Genomic DNA, 18,145 nt, shown 5'->3' on the forward strand with positions numbered 1-18,145 from the left:
ACAGGGCTATCGTGTTGTCTGGAGGGTTTTGTTTGTTTGGGACGGAGTCGCGCTCTGTTCTCCAGCCTGGAGTGCAGTGGCGTGATCTCGGCTCACTGCAACCTCCGCCTCCCAGGTTCAAGCGATTCTCCTGCCTCAGCCTCCCGAGTGGCTGGGATTACAGGCATGCGCCACCACACCTTTTTTTGGTATTTTTAGTAGAGACGGGGTTTCACCATGTTGGCCAGGATTGTCTTGATCTCTTGACCTCGTGATCCGCCCGCCTCAGCCTCCCAAAGTGCTGGGATTACAGGCATGAGCCACTGCACCCGGCCGAGGTTTTTAAGAATAACCACGGAAAACCTCAACACGTTTGTGTAAAACCTTCCAATGTCTAGGAATGAGCTGCCCCGGGCGCCCCAAGGCCTGGCCTTCAGTGATACCCCCTTCACCCTAAAGTCCTGTAAATGTTATTTATTTATTTATTTATTTATTTTTTTATTTTTTTATTTTTTTTTTTTTTGAGACGGAGTCTCGCTCTGTTGCCCAGGCTGGAGTGCAGTGGCGCGATCTCGGCTCACTGCAAGCTCCGCCTCCCGGGTTCACGCCATTCTCCTGCCTCAGCCTCCCGAGTAGCTGGGACTACAGGCGCCCACAACCGCGCCCGGCTAATTTTTTGTATTTTTAGTAGAGACGGGGTTTCACCGTGGTCTCGATCTCCTGACCTTGTGATCCGCCCGCCTCGGCCTCCCAAAGTGCTGGGATTACAGGCGTGAGCCACCGCGCCTGGCCATATGTTATTTATTTTTTGAGACGGAGTCTCGTTCTGTCGCCCAGGCTGGAGTGCAGTGACGCGATCTCGGCTCACTGCAAGCTCCGCCTCCCGCGTTCACTCCATTCTCCTGCCTCAGCCTCCAGAGTAGCTGGGACTATAGGCGCCCGCCACCTCGCCCGGCTAGTTTTTTTTGTATTTTTAGTAGAGACGGGGTTTCACCGTGTTAGCTAGGATGGTCTCGATCTCCTGACCTCGTGATCCGCCCATCTTGGCCTCCCAAAGTGCTGGGATTACAGGCGTGAGCCACCGCACCCAGCCAATTTTTTGAATTTTTAGTACAGACGGGGTTTTGCCGTGTTGGCCAGGCTGGTCTTGAATTCGTAACCCCAGGTGATCCACCTGCCTCAACCTCCCAAAGTGCTAGGATTGTAGGCGTGAGCCACTGCACCAGGCCAAGTCCCGCAACCTTTTTTTTTTTTTTTTTTTTTTTTTTTTTTGAGACAGAGTCTGGCTCTCTCATCCAGGCTGGAGTGTGGTGGTGCGATCTCGGCTCACTGCAACATCCGCCTCCCGGGTTCAAGTGATTCTCCTGTCTCAGCCTCCTGAGTAGCTGGGATTATAGGTGCCCACCACCATGTCCGGCTAATTTTTGTATTTTTTGGTAGAGATGGGGTTTCACTATGTTGGCCAGGCTGGTCTTGAACTCCTGACCTCAGGTGATCTGCCCACCTCGGCCTCCCAAAGCGCTGGGATTAGAGGCATGAGCCACCGCACCCAGCCCATGCCCTGCACACTTTAAAATGCTGCATGTTTTACAGGAAAGGGTCTGGCCCCGGGATGCAGGGCAGTCCTAACCCCGGACTGCAGCGCGTCTGTGGCCAGGGCAAAACGGGGCATCGCCCGGTGTGTAGCCACCTTTGGGAGCACCCGGGATCCCTTCCCAGGCCTCCGCAGTGGAGAGCATGAGGCGACAAGTCCAAAGGGCAGCAGGCGGGGGGGGGGTCTCGGATGAGGCGGCGGTTGCGTCTGGGGAGTTTCTTGTGGGGAGCAGGAGCTGACAGACCTAGAAACTGACGTCATGGACGCACTCTTGCCACGTCTACAAAGTAGTTTCTAGAAGCCTGATCCTGAAGTGAGGCGGGGAGACAGGCAAGACCACAGTTTCTCTCCCGTCCTTCCCTCTGGGGTGCTTTGGGGTTCCAGTGAAACTGCAGGATGGCCTCGCACACCGCGGGGACCCTGGCGCGGAGTCCGTCCCCACCCAGCCCAGACTGCCCCTGCTCCCCTGGAACCCCGTGTCCTTTCACTCCTTGCCAGTGGCAGGGGGTGGCCAGGACCCTGGGGTTTCCAGGACCGCCCAGAGGTCCCGCCTGCTTGGAGCACACACAGGCAGCCAACAAATTCCCCTCAGCCCTCCCAGCAATCCTGAGGGTCCTGGTTACCCACAGGGCGGCCCCTTCAACACTTTTATTTTTCTCCTATTTTTTTATTTTTTGGAGCCACACTGTCGCCCAGGCTGCAGTGCGGTGGTGTCATCTCGGCTGACTGCAACCTCCACCTCCACCTCCACCTCCCCAGGCTCAGCTGATTCTCCTGCCTCAGCCTCCTGAGTAGCTGGGACTACGCTGTGCACCCCACGCCCGGCCAAGGTTTTTTTTTTTTTTTTTTTGTAGAGATAGGGTTTCACTCTGTTGCTCAGGCTGGTCTTGAACTCGGCTCAAGTGATCCTCCTGCCTCTGACTCCCAAAGTGTTTGGATTACAGGCATGAGCCACCAAGCCTGGCTTTTTTTTTTTTTTAAAGTCATGTGAGACTTTAGGGGAAAAATATGAAGGAGCAGAGAAGCCCGGGGAGCTGTTTGCAGGAGGTATCAACTCACCTCTTCCTTGGTGTCTGCAGAAAAAAAAAAAACCACACAAGACTAGAAGGGTCACCCTAAGAAGAAAAGGACGATCCAGCAGTTCCCACAGAACCACAAGCTCCCACCTTCTGCTTTGTTTTCTCCAGAAATACGGTGCCGGCCACCCTTCCCCTACAATTCGCCTGCAGATAAGTATCAGCTTGCTGGTCGTCTCCAGGAAGTACTGAAGGGGGAGGCTCGCAGCCTCACGAGCTTTACAGAGCTCAGAGGGGCCCTAGAGCGGCCCAGCCGCCCCCACATCTAGCCCAGAGGGCGACTCCTCTGTCCAGGGACACGGCCCTGAAGGCAGAAAGGCTGGGCGTTGGGTCTCGGACAACTGGAGAAGCAGGTGACGGGCCTCCGGGAACCCTGAAGATCCCAGGACAAGCCCTCGCCGTTTCATCTGCAACCCACTGTGGCGGAAAGGCTCAGAGGCCCGAAAGGGTGACATGCCCTGGTGGTCACTTCTGATTTGTTGGGCGAGGAGAGGTGACAGAACCGCCCGCCTGGGCTGGGCCTGCTGCAGGCACGGGGGCGGCGGGGGGAGTGCAGGGCGTGTCTCGGGACCTGCTGGGGTTTCCAGCCACACCGACAGCTTGGAAAGCCGGTACTTCCTTTCTGCGGGCCGAGTCTCAGCTCAGCAGCCACTGCTGGGAGCCGCCGCTCTCTGAAGCGCGGGGACAGGGAGAGGACGGTGTCACACTGGGGAAGAAGCAGGGGCGGCCTTCCCTCGGAGGCTATGTGACAGGAGCCGCGTGGAGGAAGTGGCTTCCATCACAGAAGGCTGAAACTCTGCCTTCCACAGAGGCAGCGACAGTGGTGGGGAGGACAGAGGGAAGCCACGTGGCACTTCCCTTCTTTTCCAGTCAGAGCCCTGCTCTGTCGCCCAGGCTGGAGTGTGCTGGCACCATCGCGGTTCACTGCAGCCTTGATCCCCTGGGTTCAAGCGATCCTCCCACCTTAGCCTCCTAAAGCAATGGAATGACAGGCAAGAGCCGCCGCCCCGGCCTCGCTCTCCTTCCTTTCGGTGAGAGCCGCCATCCCCTGGGGGCTCACTGCAGGTCTTCATCTCTGACCCAAAGGGAGCGGCTGGCCCTCGGGAGAGCCCTGTGCCCTCAGCCTTGGCGCCCCGCAATGCGGGCCAGCTCAGGGATGCCCTGTCCATGCCAGGCTGAAGCGAAACCCAGCACCCAACGCCGAACGGAAGAAAGCAGCACGATGGTGCGGTTTGCTTTTTCTCTCCCTGTTTCGTTTTGTAACCTAAGGAAGCAGAGGCTCTGAGACCACACACAGCAGCGTCGCCCGTCCCCGGAGGCACCTCGGCCAGGACGGGCAGGAGAGGAGACCCCCGTCCCTGCGTGCGCAGTTGCCCCGCCACAGTGCTCTCCGCAGGGGTGAGGCAGGAGGGTGGGTGGAGGCGCCAGCCTGTCCTCAGCTGGAAGGGCGGGGCGTGGACAGGGACGGTGGGCAGGTCACCAGCGGGACGCGGGGAGCCCAGCCGCTGTCACACGGCGGTGCGCGTGGGTGTGCCGGGCTGGTTCAGTCGCAGGGTTTTACACAACCACCCGGCAAAATCCACTTCTTCCACCTCGGACCGCTTGATGAAGGTGTGGTTCTGCAGGGAAAGGGGAGCCGTGAGTATCCGGGCCTGGAGTCCCAGTAGACCGGGGAGGGCCAGGGTCTGCCCAGCGCTGGCAGATGGTGCAGGACGGAAAGCAAAAAACAGAGGAGACCCTCCCTCCGTCCCAGGAAGACGCACTCGGGGCAGGAGAGGGACAGCCACCCAGGAAGGGGCAGGGGCGTCCGCCAGGCCTGCGAGGGGTCTCAGGATGCTGCGCTCCACCCGGGGCGGCGACACCACCAGCCCGGCAGCCTGGGCTCCCAGGGCAGGGTCTACGCTCACGCAAGCCGGGTCCTCCGGCCGCTGTGGACACTGGGGCTGGATCGTTCTCTGGGGTGGGGCCATCCTGGGTACTGCAGGGTACTGAGCAGCACCCCTGGCCTCCACCCACTCCATGCCAGGGGCTTCCCCAAGTCACGACACCACAATGTCCTCAGCCATTGCCGGGGTCCCCCGGAGCAGGACAGTCTAGGCAAGAACAGGCTGTTCCACAGAACTGCCTGCAAAGCACTGTACAGGCACCGTCCCACCCGCCAGCACATGAGGCTCCAGAGCCCCGGGAGTGGCTCCTGTGGCTTGAGAACAAAAGCCTCAATTGTATTTCAGTTCAACAAATTAAATTAATTACTTTTAGTTTTTTTTATTTTTTATTTTTCTGAGACAGAGTTTTGTTCTTGTTGCCCAGGCTGGAGTGCAGTGGTGTGATCTTAGCTCACTGCAACCTCCGCCTCCTGGGTTCAAGAGATTCTCCTGCCTCAGCCTCCCGAGTAGCTGGGATTACAGGGATGTGCCACCACACCCGGCTAATTTTTGTATTTTTAGTAGAGACAGGGTTTTACCATGTTGGCCAGGTTGGTCTCGAACTCCTGACCTCAAATGATCCACCTGCCTCAGCTTCCCAAAGTGCTGGGATTACAGGCATGAGCCACCGCAACCAGCCTTAATTTTTATTTTTTGAGACAGTCTTGCTCTGTCTCACAGGCTGGAGTGCAGTGGCACAATCTCAGCTCACTGTAATCTCTGTCTCCCAGGTTCAAGTAATTCTCCTGCCTCAGCCTCCCAAGTAGCTGGGATTACAGGCCCGTGCTACCACACCCAGCTAATTTTTGTGTTTTTAGTAGAGACCAGGTTTCTCCATGTTGCCCAGGCTGGTCTCGAAATCTTGGCCTCAAGTGATCCACTCGCCTCGGCCTCCCAAAGTGCTGGGATGACAGGCATGAGCCACTGTGCCCGGCCCCATTTAACACATTTAAACAGCCATGTGTGGTTAGTGGTTCCTGTACAGGACAGCACGACATGAGAAGCCTCCCGGTTAGAAGGGCTGGGGGAGGAGGGCGGGTGCCCTTAGGGAAGAGGCTGGGCTGGGCCACCCCACGGCGGGTGAGCAGAGGCCTTTGGGGTTCCCAGGAGGGTGGCGTCCAGGACCTTGGGCCCCCGAATGCTGCCTCTTTTGCAGCTGGAGGCAGGCAAGGGTGTCTCCCTAAAAGTCGGTGCAGGTATGGGTGAAAAAACAACCAACTTGATAGGACACATCTCGGCTAGGTCCACAGGTTACTAGGCTACCCCACAGGGGAACATTTTTAAGAAGCTGGTTCAAAAAAGGCTATTTCAGCCAGGCGCAATGGCTCATGCCTATAATCTCAGCACCCTGGGAGACCAAGGTGGGTGGATCACAAGTTCAAGACCAGCCTGGCCAACATGGTGAAACCCCATCTCTGCTAAAAACACAAAGATTAGCCGGGCATGGTGGCACGAGCCTGTAATCCCAGTTAGTCGAGAGGCCGAGGCAGGAGAACTGCTTGAACCTGGGAGACGGAGGTTGCAGTGAGCTGAGATTGCGCCACTGCCCTCCAGCCTGGGCGACACAGCAATACTCTGTCTCAGGGGGAAAAAAAGAAAAGTGATTTCAACATTAGTACTCCTCTCTATTTATGTATTTATTTTGGAGAGGCACAGTCTCACCATGTTGCCCAGGCTGCCCTTGAACTCCTGGCCTCAGCCATCCCCCCATGGCACTAGGATTCCAAGCGCCCACCACTGTGCGCAGCCTGCCTCATTAAAAAAGAAAAAATGTCACATATGCCAGGGGCAGTGGCTCACACCTGTAATCCCAGCCCTCTGGGAGGCTGAGGTGGGAGAATCATTTGAGCCCAGGAGTTTGAGACCGGCCTGGACAGTTAGCAAAACCCTATCTCTCTAAAAAACTAGCTGGGCAGGTTGGGTGCGGTGGCTCATGCCTGTAATCCCAGCACTTTGGGAGGCTGCGGCAGGTGGATCACATGAGGTCAGGAGTGTGAGGCCAGCCTGGCCAACATGGTGAAACCCCGTCTCTACTAAAAATACAAAAATTAGCTGGGCGTGGTGGTGGGCGCCTGTAATCCCAGCTACTCGGGAGGCTGAGGCAGGAGAATCGCTTGAGCCTGGGAGGCTGAGGCAGGAGAATCGCTTGAGCCTGGGAGGCTGAGGCAGGAGAATCGCTTGAGCCTGGGAGGCTGAGGCAGGAGGATCGCTTGAGCCTGGGAGGCTGAGGCAGGAGGATCGCTTGAGCCTGGGAGGCTGAGACTGCAGTGAGCCCAGATTGTTTCATTGCACTCCAGTCTGGGAGACACAGTGAGACTCTGTCCAACCCTCAAGAAACATACAAAGCTGAAAGCCACATTCCGGTATCACAAGGTGCACGGGTTGGGCACCTGTAGCTGGCATCTCTTCTTTTCTTACAGGCACAGAAAGTAGCGGGCTGTCTAGGAGGGCGGGGCTCCAATCCACCCATCAGCTGTGGAGGGGTTCGAAGGCTGCTGACGGTGGCCGTGGTGCGGGACAGCACCCGGGGTGTAGGCTGGGCTGAGGGGCAGGAGGATGACGCCCAGGGCCCTCCTCTGAGGGCATAGTCCCCGCTGGGAAGGCGAGTTTTGGTGAACAGCTAGGCTTCCGAGGGTATCAGAGGATGGGAGTTTAAGGAGACACCGAAGCACCCACAGCCTCGGGGGACCTGCCTGCCACAGTGTGCACAACAGGGACGGTCACCCTCTTGTTTGCAGGGAAAGGAGCTCGGGGAGCTGAGAGCTGCCTCCAGCCTCTCATGAGGGCAAATGAGCCTGGGGTCCCATCCTGTGGGTGCGGGACCAGCACCAGGCAGGAGCGGTGGGGCTCAGAGCCCACCCTATGCTCCCCGCAGCCACTCCAGGATGGCTTCTCTCGTGGACGAGGGAGACCCACAGAGGGTCCTCGGTGTGGCCTGGCACACCTGGACTGCCCACATCCTGGTCGCAGGTGCTGGCTCCTGGGGCAAAGCCAGGCCCAGCAGCCTTATTTCCTGGGGCCCGGGTGGCAGCCTGCACCCTCCCGGCCCCAGAACCCGCTGGCATCACTCACCGTGAGCATCTTCAGGTCCGCCCGCTCCGCTGGGTTCTTGATGAGGCTGGGGGTTCCAAGAGGCAGGACCGGGAGGCAGTAGGGGAGACAAGATAGGGCAGTTAGTTGGTGGCCCCAGGGCACCTGCGTTTTGGGCTGTGGCCGGGGGACGCCTGGATCTGTGGCACAGACCTGCCTGCTCTGCTCTGCCGCCTGGCAGCGGACGAGGGCTCCACCTCTGCCCTTTGGTGCCAGGGGCAGGACACCCCTGTGGGGAGGGTGAGAGGGCGGGAAACCCCGCCTGGTGGGTCAGAAGCCTGGATGCAACCCCAGCTAACTTTCTAATAAAAACCTTCTTCAGACACAGAGCAGCCCCGTGTGTGGGTCAGATGCTGTCCCCGGCCTGCCGGAGGACACGTCAAGGGCCCAGGACAACTTTAGCACCAGGAGTGCGGTGCCATTTCACAGCGCCCCCAGCTCAGACACACGGACTGGCCCTATGGGCAAGCGGGTGTCCCCAGCTCCTCCCCCGTGGTCTGTGGCCCATGCCTGAGGCCCACGCCACAGATGCTGCTGGGTGCTTGGGGGCAGGAGAATGGAGAGGGGTTGGCAATCCTCCTAGAACCTGCAGGCGGGCCTCGGGGAGCCCATGGCCAGCACATCAGTGGTCCGCGGACCAGGCAGAGGCTTCTCCGGCTGCAGACGGTGAGGCAGGGACACCGTCATGTCCACAGGGCCTGCAATCCTGCTTCACCCCCCGGCTCGGGGACAGGATGGCATGGCAGCCAGGAGCTGCAGCGCCACAGCCCTGGGAAAGGGAATCTGGCTTCCTGTTGGGCTCAGAGTCCTGCATGACCCTGCACTGGGATTCTGGATGGGCAGGCTGGGCCAGGGGCCCCACCCAGGACCTGGAAGGAGTGGCACATCTGGGTCCTGGCCAGGGGTGCGGGCGGCCCGGCTCCACCTACCATTTATTGACAAACTCCTGGAAGTCGGGGGTGAACACACCGTTGGGCAGCTTAGGAGGCGGCTGCGGAGGAGAACAGAGGGTGGGGTCAGCCCTGGGCGTCTTCAGGGACCCTTGGCTGTAGCCCTCCCAACCCCTGCCTGTCCTGTCCAGTCACCCACCCTGCAGGCCTGGCCGACACCACATGCCAGCTGAGCTGCACCCTGTGAGAGCTGGCCTTCTCCCGGAACTTCTCGTTTGAGAGTCATGGCTGGTTGGAGGGAAGGAGAGAGGGGTGCCCCCCCCTTTTATAAACAGGACAACTCCTCGAGTATCATCAATTGCTTCCTTCCCCAGTGACGCTGGCTGAAGGATGAGCTTTGGGACTGGGCCCCACAGAGGAACAGCTAGGTCCAAAGTTCTTTGGTTTTGAGACAGAGTCTCGCTCTGTCGCCCAGGCTGGAGCATAATGGAGTGATCTTGGCTCACTGCAGCCTCCGCCTCCAGGGTTCCAGCGATTCTCCGGTCTCAGCCTCCCGAGTAGCTGGGATTACAGGTGCCCGCCACTGCACCTAGCTAATTTTTGTATTTTTAGTAGAGACAGTATTTTTTACCAGGTTGGCCAGGCTGGTCTCGAACTCCTGACCTCAGGTGATCCACCCGCTGCGGCCTCCTAAAGTGCTAGAATTACACACCTGAGCCACTGTGCCCAACCAAACGGGGTCCAAAATTTTAAGCCCAAGCACTGGAGAGCCCGGCCCAGCACACACGTCCCTGGAGTGGGAGTGGCCGTGGAAGTAGTGCCGGCAGTGCGGGGTCAGGCCTCTCCTGCGCAGGGGTGGGAAGAGGCAGGGGAGCAGTGGGGGGATGTGTGCACCAGGCCTGGGTGTGGCTGCCAGGTGCAGGGAGGGCTGGGTCACCAGGGCCACCCCACCTGGCCCTGTCATCATCTCGCCACCCAACCCCAGGCCTTGCCCAGTCTGCAGGCAGCTTAGATGCCTGTTTCTCTGCCCCAGCTCCAAAGGGCTGCCAAAGACACAGAAGCCCACAGAAGGCTCAGGGAGGTGGCCCGGCCTGGTCACGTGGCCAGCAGGACCTTGGGGTGCAGTCCTGTGCCTCCCTGACAGCTGCAGGCCTGGGAGGAGGCCAAGCCCCTCCTTGTGCCTTGGTTTACTCATCTGGGCGGTGGAAACCCTCACACTTGGCTCACGGGGTGGTTACAGGGACTGACGGAACAGGAGCCACTCCAGGACCTATAGGTCCTTCTAGGCTCTCTGGCCTCCTTCCAAGAGGCAAGGGCCACGCCTGTCCCTTTCTCCGTGGAAGTGGGGTGATTTATGAGTCCACACCCATGGGCTCCTGGACGCTCTAATGCAGAGACACTGGACCACCGCTCAAGCGGTAGGCTGGCTCCTTGGCCTGAGCCCGGGGCTGCTGGCACGCACCTCCTGCTAGACTCAGGGCGAGAGGCTGCGGCGGGAATTCTGGGTGCGTCTTCATAAAAAAACAAGGCCCTTGGGAAGGAGCTGGGCTTGTGCAGCACAATGGAAGACGGGAGATGCGATGCACGTGGAATTGGTTCAAGAATCACTTGAACCTGGGAGGCAGAGGTTGCAGTGAGCCAAGATCGAGCCACTGCACTACAAAGCTAGACTTTGTCTCAAAAAAAAAAGAAAAAAATAGCTGGGTGTGGTGGTGCACACCTGTAATCTCAGCTACTCGGGAGGCTGAGGCACGAGAATCACCTGAGCTTGGAAAGTGGAGGTTTCAGTGAGCCGAGATAGCATCACTGTACTCCAGCCTGGGTGACTTTTTTTTTTTTTTTTTGAGGCGGAGTCTTGCTCTGTCGCCCAGGCTGGAATGCAGTGGCGCAATCTCCGCTCACTGAAACCTCCACTTCCTGTGTTCACGCCATTCTCCTCCCTCAGCCTCCCAAGTAGCTGGGACTACAGGTGCCTGCCACCGCGCCCAGCTAATTGTTTGTATTTTTAGTAGAGACGGGGTTTCACTGTCTTAGCCAGGATAGTCTCGATCTCCTGACCTCCTGATCTGTCCGCCTCGGCCTCCCAAAGTGCTGGGATTACAGGCGTGAGCCACCGTGCCCGGCCCAGCCTGGGTGACTCTTGCTCTACTCAAGAGAGAGATTTTGCTTCCAAAAAAAAAAAAAAGAAAAAGAGAAAAGAAAAGAAAAGCCAAAAGGCGTCGAGCACCAACCTCATTCACAATATAGTCCAGCAGTTCGAAGATGGCCATGGCGGGCCGGCTATCCATCCCGTGACCTGCACAGGGAGAGAGATGGAGGTGAGAGGGGCCAGTGGCCACCTCACTACTTCTGGGGGTTGGGCTCCCAGGGGCTGATCACCACCGGGCACCCTCCTCCCCACGCCAGCCTAAATCGGAGGTGGGTGTGCAGAGGCACAGGACAAAGCCCCTCTGCCTGACGCTGCGTTCCATTCCCCGGGATGCCTGAGCCTCTAGTGAATTAAAAAAACGGCAAAAGGAACATGAACATTTTTTGAGAAGTCACACATTTCGCTCGGTGAGGCTTGCCGGACGTGCCAAAGTCATCACCCTCCTCTCTGGCGGGCAGGGGGAGGGACGGTGCTGACCGCAGGCAAGGACAGCACTGTGACCTTGCATGGAGCTGCTGGCGGTGATGGTGGCAGGCCCCGAGTGCCATTCAGGGCGGGAGACCGGCTAGGGGTGGCTGACCCGTCTGAGAACCAGCTGGCCAGGCCTGGGCTTGGCCGCTGGACTTTCGCCTTCTGCCTGTCCCAAAATGGGCAGGCGGGCTGGGGCCCTGGGCTGGGGGCAGGGCTGGGGATGGTGTACCACCTGGGAGGGGCTGAGGCCAGGCCTGAGTATAAGGACTTGGGGGACTCTCCCTGGGACGAGATCAAGACATCCCAGCAGTCTGGCTGGAGGGGAGGGCTTGGGTTTGCCAGTGCTGTGAAAATCACCTTCTCACAGCCCCAGCCCGTCCGGGGTAGAAGGACCACAAAACGTGGCCTGCTCGTGTCATAAAATACCAGTCAGCCTTTCAAAAGGAGCCAGGCTCTGACACGCACCACGGCGTGGAGGACCCTCGAGGACACCGCTCGGGAGAGAAGCCACACACAAAACACAGAAGGCCACACAGTGTGCGATCCCGTTTCTGTGAAATGCCCAGGACGGGCCAGTTCACAGAGGCAGGAAGGGGACGGAGAGTGACGGCTGATGGGGACGGGGTTTCCTCTTGGGAAGCTGAGAAGGTTCTGGAATTAGAGGTGATGGGGCGCAGCACTGTGACTGAAAACCACTGAAATGAGTGAGTTGTGGGGAGTGTGCTTCAGTTCGGAAACGTGGTTTTAAAACCAACCAGAGTCCGCTACAGGGTCCTTTGGGGTCTAACTCCACTAACTCTCCCTGATGTCTGACTTCAAAAAAAATCACAGGACCCTCCCGTGACTCTGCACCAAGCAGGGTCCGCCCCTGGTTCTTCCCTCAGGCGGTGGAAGTGTCCGCTCAGGCGTCTCTGGCTGGCGTCTGGGAGCTCCCGCTCCCGAGGTGCCCGCCCTAAGCGTCGGATTGTCCTCTGCGAGCCCAGCTGTCCCTGGGGCCTGAGCCCTCCCGCCCCCTCCTGGGCTGCGTCCCCTCCTGTGTGTGTTGGGGCCGGAGCCAGCAGGCCACTGAGGGCCATGCCAAGTCAGATCTCCACTTCGGGGCTCCCTGGAAGGCTTGGCCTGCACACAGGAGCGTGTCACCTGCAGAATCCAGGCTCTGCAGTGGCCAGTTTCTTCCACTTTTCTGTACGTCTGAAGGCGTTCAGGATAAAATGTTGGAAAATCTAACTACCCAGGGGCTTGGCGGCAAAGCTGCGCTCCCAGATCCCGCCAGCTGGCAACAACAGGTGCAACTGCCTGGACAGAACAGGTTTGGGGCACTCACTGCTTCCAGCTCTGTCCCGGGAAACCCCAGGACCATCTGAGGACTGCTGACCACAGTCGGCACCATCCAGGGGGACAGGTGGTGCGACAGGGGCAGAGGAGAGGCAGCTGCTGGCCCAGGCACAGCAGGCCCCGCACAGGGTACTGCGCGTCCGGACCGGAAGTTGCAGACGCAGGCCGTACCGCTGATGGGGCGCCCGGGGGGTCTCGGCCGAGGCGAGATGCTGTGAGGCTCTCCTTCTTCCCCGTCGACCACTGGCCGGCCAAAGATGGCCTCCAGCTCCTTGGCGTCGGGCGGGGGGATGGGGTACCTTCCGATGGCCAGCTCCACCAGGGACAGGCCCATGCTCCAGATGTCCGACTGCACCGAGTAATGTGTGCCCTGCAACCGCTCCGGCTGCAGCAGAGGCAGGAAGGAAAGAGCCCAGAGGGGCGAAGATGGCAGCTGGAACCCGGGAGGCTTGCCCCATTACAGCTCCAGTCACCCTCTCCATGGCTAATGACCACAGCAATGGACGGAGAGCTGTTAAGCAATTCTACCTCCCGGCTCAGCAACCCAGGGCCTCCCTGCAGCACTTGCTGAAGAGGCTCCAGCCCGACGCCTGGAGCTGGTGTCGACCGCAGCTCTTGAAGAGCCCACAACGCTCAGCGCTTTTGGGAATGGACGATCGGCCCCAGGAAGCAGGGGCCTCCTTCTCCACGGCTAACATCCAGAGCCTGCTCCAAGGCTCAATTTGGCAGGCTGCTGAATCCCCAGTCATTTCCTAAAAGACCCCAGAGTCCAATTTCTTGGTCCAGAAATGAAGTAAGGGCCAGGTGTGGTGGCCCATGCCTGTAATCCTAGCACTTTGGGAGGTTGAGGTGGGAGCCCAGGAGTTAAGACTAGGCTAGCCCCTATGGCGAGACCCCGTCTCTACCAAAAGCATTTTTAAAAAAATCAGCCAAGGCTGCCGGGTGCAGTGGCTCATGCCTGTAATCCCAGCACTTTGGGAGGCTGAGGTGGGCAGATCATGAGGTCAGGAGATCGAGACCATCCTGGCTAACACGGTGAAACTCCATCTCTAGTAAAAATACAAAAAATTAGCCGGGCGTGGTGGTGGGCGCCTGTAGTCCCTGAGTCTCCTACTCAGGAGGCTGAGGCAGGAGAATGGCGTGAACTCGAGAGGCGGAGCTTGCAGTGAGCCGAGATGGCGCCACTGCACTCCAACCTGGGTGACAGAGCGAGACTCCGTCTCAAAAAAAAAAAAAAAAATTACCCAGGTGTGGTGACAACATGCCTGTAGTCTCAGTTGCCTGGGAGGCTGAGGCAGGAGAATTGCTCAAACCCAGGAGGCACAGGTTGCAATGAGCCAAGATTGTGCCATTGCACTCCAGCCTGGGTGACAGAGCAAGACTCTGTCTCAAAAAAAAGAAAACAAAGAAAAAGAAAAAGAAAGAAAGAAAGAAACCTGGCAGGCATTGCTAGAGACAAAAACCTCTGTGAGAATTCCAACAGGAAGGGGAGATCTGGCTGGGTGTGGGGCTCAGGCACACCTGCTGGCAGAATCCCAGCACTTTGGGAGGCCGAGGCAAGAGGGTCACTTGAGCCCAGGAGTTCATGACCAGCCTGGGCAATACAGCGAGACCCCGTGTCTACAAAAGACTGATAAATTTGGCCGGGCGCGGTGGCTCAAGCCTGTAATCCCAGCACTTTGGGAGGCCGAGACGGGCGGATCACGAGGCCAGGAGATCGAGAGACGATCCCGGCTAACACGGTGAAACCCCGTCTCTACTAAAAAATACAAAAAAACTAGCCGGGCGAGGTGGCGGGTGCCTGTAGTCCCAGCTACTCGGGAGGCTGAGGCAGGAGAACGGCATAAACCCGGGAGGCGGAGCTTGCAGTGAGCTGAGATCCGGCCACTGCACTCCAGCCTGGGTGACAGAGCAAGACTACGTCTCAAAAAAAACAAAAAAACAAACAAACAAACAAAAAAAAAGACTGATAAATTAACAAATAAAAAATAGCAAGGGGAATCCGAAAAGCAGGCTCCCAGGAGGCACCCAAGCCTTGTGGCAAGTGGGCAGAGCTGACGGAGGGGAGGGTGCAGCTGGGGTGGGAATGTCCCGGGGGCGCTCACGGCCATGTAGGCGCGTGTGCCCATGAAGTAGCTGGGAAAGCCTTGTGGGAGGTGGGGAGAGAGCTGCGCAGGAGAACTGGCGGGGAGAGCGGAGGGGAAGAGATGGAGGGGAGAGCTACGTGGGAGAACTGGGGGCGAGAGCTGAGGGGGAGAGTTGAGGGGAGAGCTGGGGGGACTCACAGCCGGGGGGACTCACAGCCATGTAGGAGCGTGTGCCCACGAAGGAGTTGGCCATGGAGTCGATGAGCTGGCCGCTCACCCCGAAGTCACACAGCTTGATCTCCCCTCTGGAGTTCACAAGGATGTTGGAGGGCTTCACATCTGGGGGCGGCATGCGGCGAGTGAGGGGCGCCCAACATTTGCCTGCCAGCCCACAGGGCTCTGAGGAGGGCGGGTTGGGCCTTACCTCGGTGCATGATCTGGTGCTTCTCTCGGAGATACGCCAAGCCCCGGAGAACCTGCAGGGGAGCACGGAGAGGGTCACGGGACAAGGCCGCCAGGACTTAGCTCCTGACCGAGCCCAGGGGTTGGACCTGAGCAGCCAAAGCTGGAGCGAGGGACCTGCGGCAGGAACCCTGTTTCAGGCTGGGAGGAGCTCGCTGGGGTGGAGCAAGCGAGGGCAGACGATGCTGATGGTCCTGTGCTGTGTGCAAGTAAACCCCGGTTCCCACACGGCTGCAGTGCGGCCGATGCCATTACTGCCTCTGAATCAGGGCACACGGCTGAGCCCCAGGGAAGCTGAGACGGTGGCCCACAGCCCGGGAGTAGGCCGGGCTGCTGAGTTTGCCCACACCAGCCTGAAGGGCAGCATCTGTAACGCATCTGGGGCCCCAGGGACTGTGCTAAGGGCCCGCAGACGGGACGGGCTAAGGGTGCCCGGGAAGGACGCTGCTTCCCCCAGGCCCACCCTGGAAGGAGCATCCCGAGAAGTGAAGGAAGCAGCACAGGCAGTGCTGACGGCAGCTTTCTACTCTGAAGCGCATGTCTGGCAGCACGCAGCCTGTGTCTTAATCCCAACTCCGGTACGGGCAGGCGGGACTCGGCCCCTGCTATGGGCAAGGTGCAAGCTCCTAGAAGCAACGCGCACGGTCTGCTGAGGCCACACGGCTCTGCGGAGCAGCTGCGCTGGAGACCGGGCAGCAGAGACGCCCTTGGCCCCGGTGGCATTTCTAACAGCAAGGGGGAGTGTGTCTGCAGGTCCTGGCGTCCCACGTCCCACCCCAGGGTTTCCCCTTCAACAAGCTCCTGTCCCCCGCAACGTACCAGCGGCCAACATCCCCCTGCCACGAGGCTCAGAGAGGACCAGCATGGCAAACAGGGGATACTAAGAGTGAAGAGGAAACCTCACGTCTTCACTCGGCAGATGGTGACCTCGGGCCCCAAAAGGGACGTCACTTGTTCAAGCTCCACAGGGGGTGGGCACAGCCTTGGCCACTCTCTTTCTGCAGGGGCCACCCTAACCCCCACCGCACTGTGAGTGGCTCCTGGAACCCTGGCCGTGTGGAGGAGGCCTGTGCGGGGTCTGCGGCGGGACTCACCGCAATGCTGACTTTCCCCAGGATCTCCTCGGGGATCCTCTTGGCCTCCTTCAGCACCTGGTCCAGGGAGCCGCCATCCTAGAGGGCACACGACGAGTGAGTGCAGGCTCTGAGCAGGTGGCTGGGAAGCCACGGATGCGTCCCCCCACTCCCGGCGAGGGGGCGGTCTGCCTCCTGACTGATGGGAAGCAGGGGCGGGAGCCCAACTCCACCCACTGGTCAAAGGGCCTTCTGATAGTTTTGCTTCGGGTCTGCACACCCGCCCACAAGGTGGCAGAGAAACAGGGCCCACGGCGCCCCCGCCTCCCGTCCCTTCCTGGAATCAGTTGCGTGACTCGGCCCTCCTGACGTCGCCACGGCAGAGGCTCTGCTCCAGGCCAGCCCAAGCCGTGGCCGGGGGCTCAGCCAGCTGTGGGGCCTGCACTCCCTGAAGCCTGCATGGTGGGCTTGTCTGTGCGCCATGGGAGGCGGCCAGGCTGGAGATCAGCTTCCTGGGCCTGGGTCCTCTTCCCAGCACACGAAGGGAAGGGGAGGGTGAGGGCGTGGAGAAGCGGGCGCTGCCCATGTGGGAGGAGACGGAGGGTTGCTGTGTGCCTGTCCAGACCCCCACAGGGGCTCCCTAACCAAGCCCTGCGCCTGTCCCTGCCGCTTAGGACAGAAAGGCCAGGTTGAGTAGAACCAGGTGCCAGGGGGTGCATGGACTGTAGGACGGACCCCAGTGAGGCCAGCCCAGGTGACCGTGACCTTGGCCACTCCCCACAGCCTCGGTCTCCTCACCGCTGTGCCGGGCATCCTGTGGAGGCCTGGGAACCAGTCATCATGGCTAGGCTGGCCCCTGGGTGCGGCCCCACCTCCATGTCAGGAATGGTGAAACAGAAATTCCATGTCTTGCCCAAGGCTGCCTGGCAACAAGCCTGGGGACCCAAACCCCCAAATGCCAAAACCCCAGGCCCTGGGAGCCACCCAAGATGCCTCTTCAGAGGTGGAGGCTCCGGACACACCTGCCAGGCCACCCCCAGGACAGCAGGGGTGACCGGCCGAGTTCCCACTGCCACCGTCTGGCATGCTTCTCTTCTGCGCTCAGCAGGAGGAAAGCGGAACTGAGGCTGGAGAGGCGAGCCAGGGAGCCTGGATTTCCCCACCACGCTGCTCCAGGACTCCTGCAAAAGCCCAGCCTTCCCCAGGACGGCTTTCATTCACACGGGTGGGAGGAGCCGGGGGAGAAATCCTGGGACTCAGGGGTGTCCGGGTTGCTGCTTTCTGGCCACTTCTGCCCAGCTAGGCTCGGAGAGAAAGGCCGAGGGCAGTTCTAGAGAACCCGACACGCTCTGAGGCCTCTAGAGCACAGATGTGACTCCATCCACCAGCTCCAGGCTGAAGATGCAGACACACAGGGTGGGAGGGCAGGTGTGGCCAGGGTCCAGACAGCCCAGGAGGAGGGGCTGGGATGGGAGCTCCGGTGAGCCAGGGCCAGGTGGAAACTGCTTCCATTCTCAGTTGTTATCAATCTACCTTAAACTAATTCTTTAAAAAGAGGCCAGACATGGGCTAGGAGCAGTGGCTCACGCCTGTAATGCCAGGACTTTGGGAGGCTGAGGCAGACGGGTCACTTGAGGTCAGGAGTTTGAGACCTGCCTGGCCAATACGGTAAAACCCCACCTCTGCTAAAAATACAAAAAATTAGCTGGGTGTGGTGGTGGGCGCCTGTAATCTCAGCTACTCCGGAGGCTGAGGCAGGAGGATCGCCTGAACCCGGGGGGACCGCCTGAACCCGGGGGGCGGAGGTTGCTGTTGGTCGAGATCACGCCACTTTTCTCCGGCCTGGGTGACAGAGCGAGACTCCTCAATTTAAAAAAAAAGGCCAGACGTGGTGGCTCACACCTATGCTCCTACCCCTTCGGGAGGCCGAGGAAAATGCATGCTTGAGCTGAGGAGTTTGAGACCAGCCCGAGCCACACAGTGAGACCCCACGTCTACAAAAGGTACAGAAATT

The 18,145-nt window shown here is 59.4% G+C and overlaps 1 protein-coding gene across 6 annotated transcripts in view; it reads right to left on the minus strand.

Annotated features, from left to right (window-relative positions):
- Positions 1-1,400: 1,400 nt before the first annotated feature.
- The window catches only part of MAP2K2 (mitogen-activated protein kinase kinase 2), a 37,739-nt gene continuing 20,994 nt past the window's right edge, over positions 1,401-18,145 (minus strand). For 2 of the 6 annotated variants that reach the window (XM_015122494.3, XM_015122493.3), the window contains 8 exons: positions 16,153-16,230; positions 15,021-15,072; positions 14,811-14,935; positions 12,681-12,894; positions 10,786-10,850; positions 8,594-8,655; positions 7,647-7,692; positions 3,881-4,268 (listed from right to left, as the gene is read on the minus strand). In XM_015122494.3, coding sequence (XP_014977980.1) covers positions 4,158-4,268; positions 7,647-7,692; positions 8,594-8,655; positions 10,786-10,850; positions 12,681-12,894; positions 14,811-14,935; positions 15,021-15,072; positions 16,153-16,230 — 753 coding nt within the window. In that variant the 3' untranslated portion in view covers positions 3,881-4,157. Of the gene's footprint in view, positions 1,433-3,880; positions 4,269-5,113; positions 5,321-6,822; positions 7,693-8,250; positions 8,656-10,785; positions 10,851-12,680; positions 12,895-14,810; positions 14,936-15,020; positions 15,073-16,152; positions 16,231-18,145 lie in introns of those variants that run through there. The other 4 variants (XR_013409587.1, XR_013409588.1, XM_077979520.1 and 1 more) reach the window with 4 other exon arrangements.

The sequence above is a fragment of the Macaca mulatta genome, chromosome 19, assembly GCF_049350105.2.
Source record: "Macaca mulatta isolate MMU2019108-1 chromosome 19, T2T-MMU8v2.0, whole genome shotgun sequence".
Lineage (NCBI taxonomy): Eukaryota > Metazoa > Chordata > Mammalia > Primates > Cercopithecidae > Macaca > Macaca mulatta.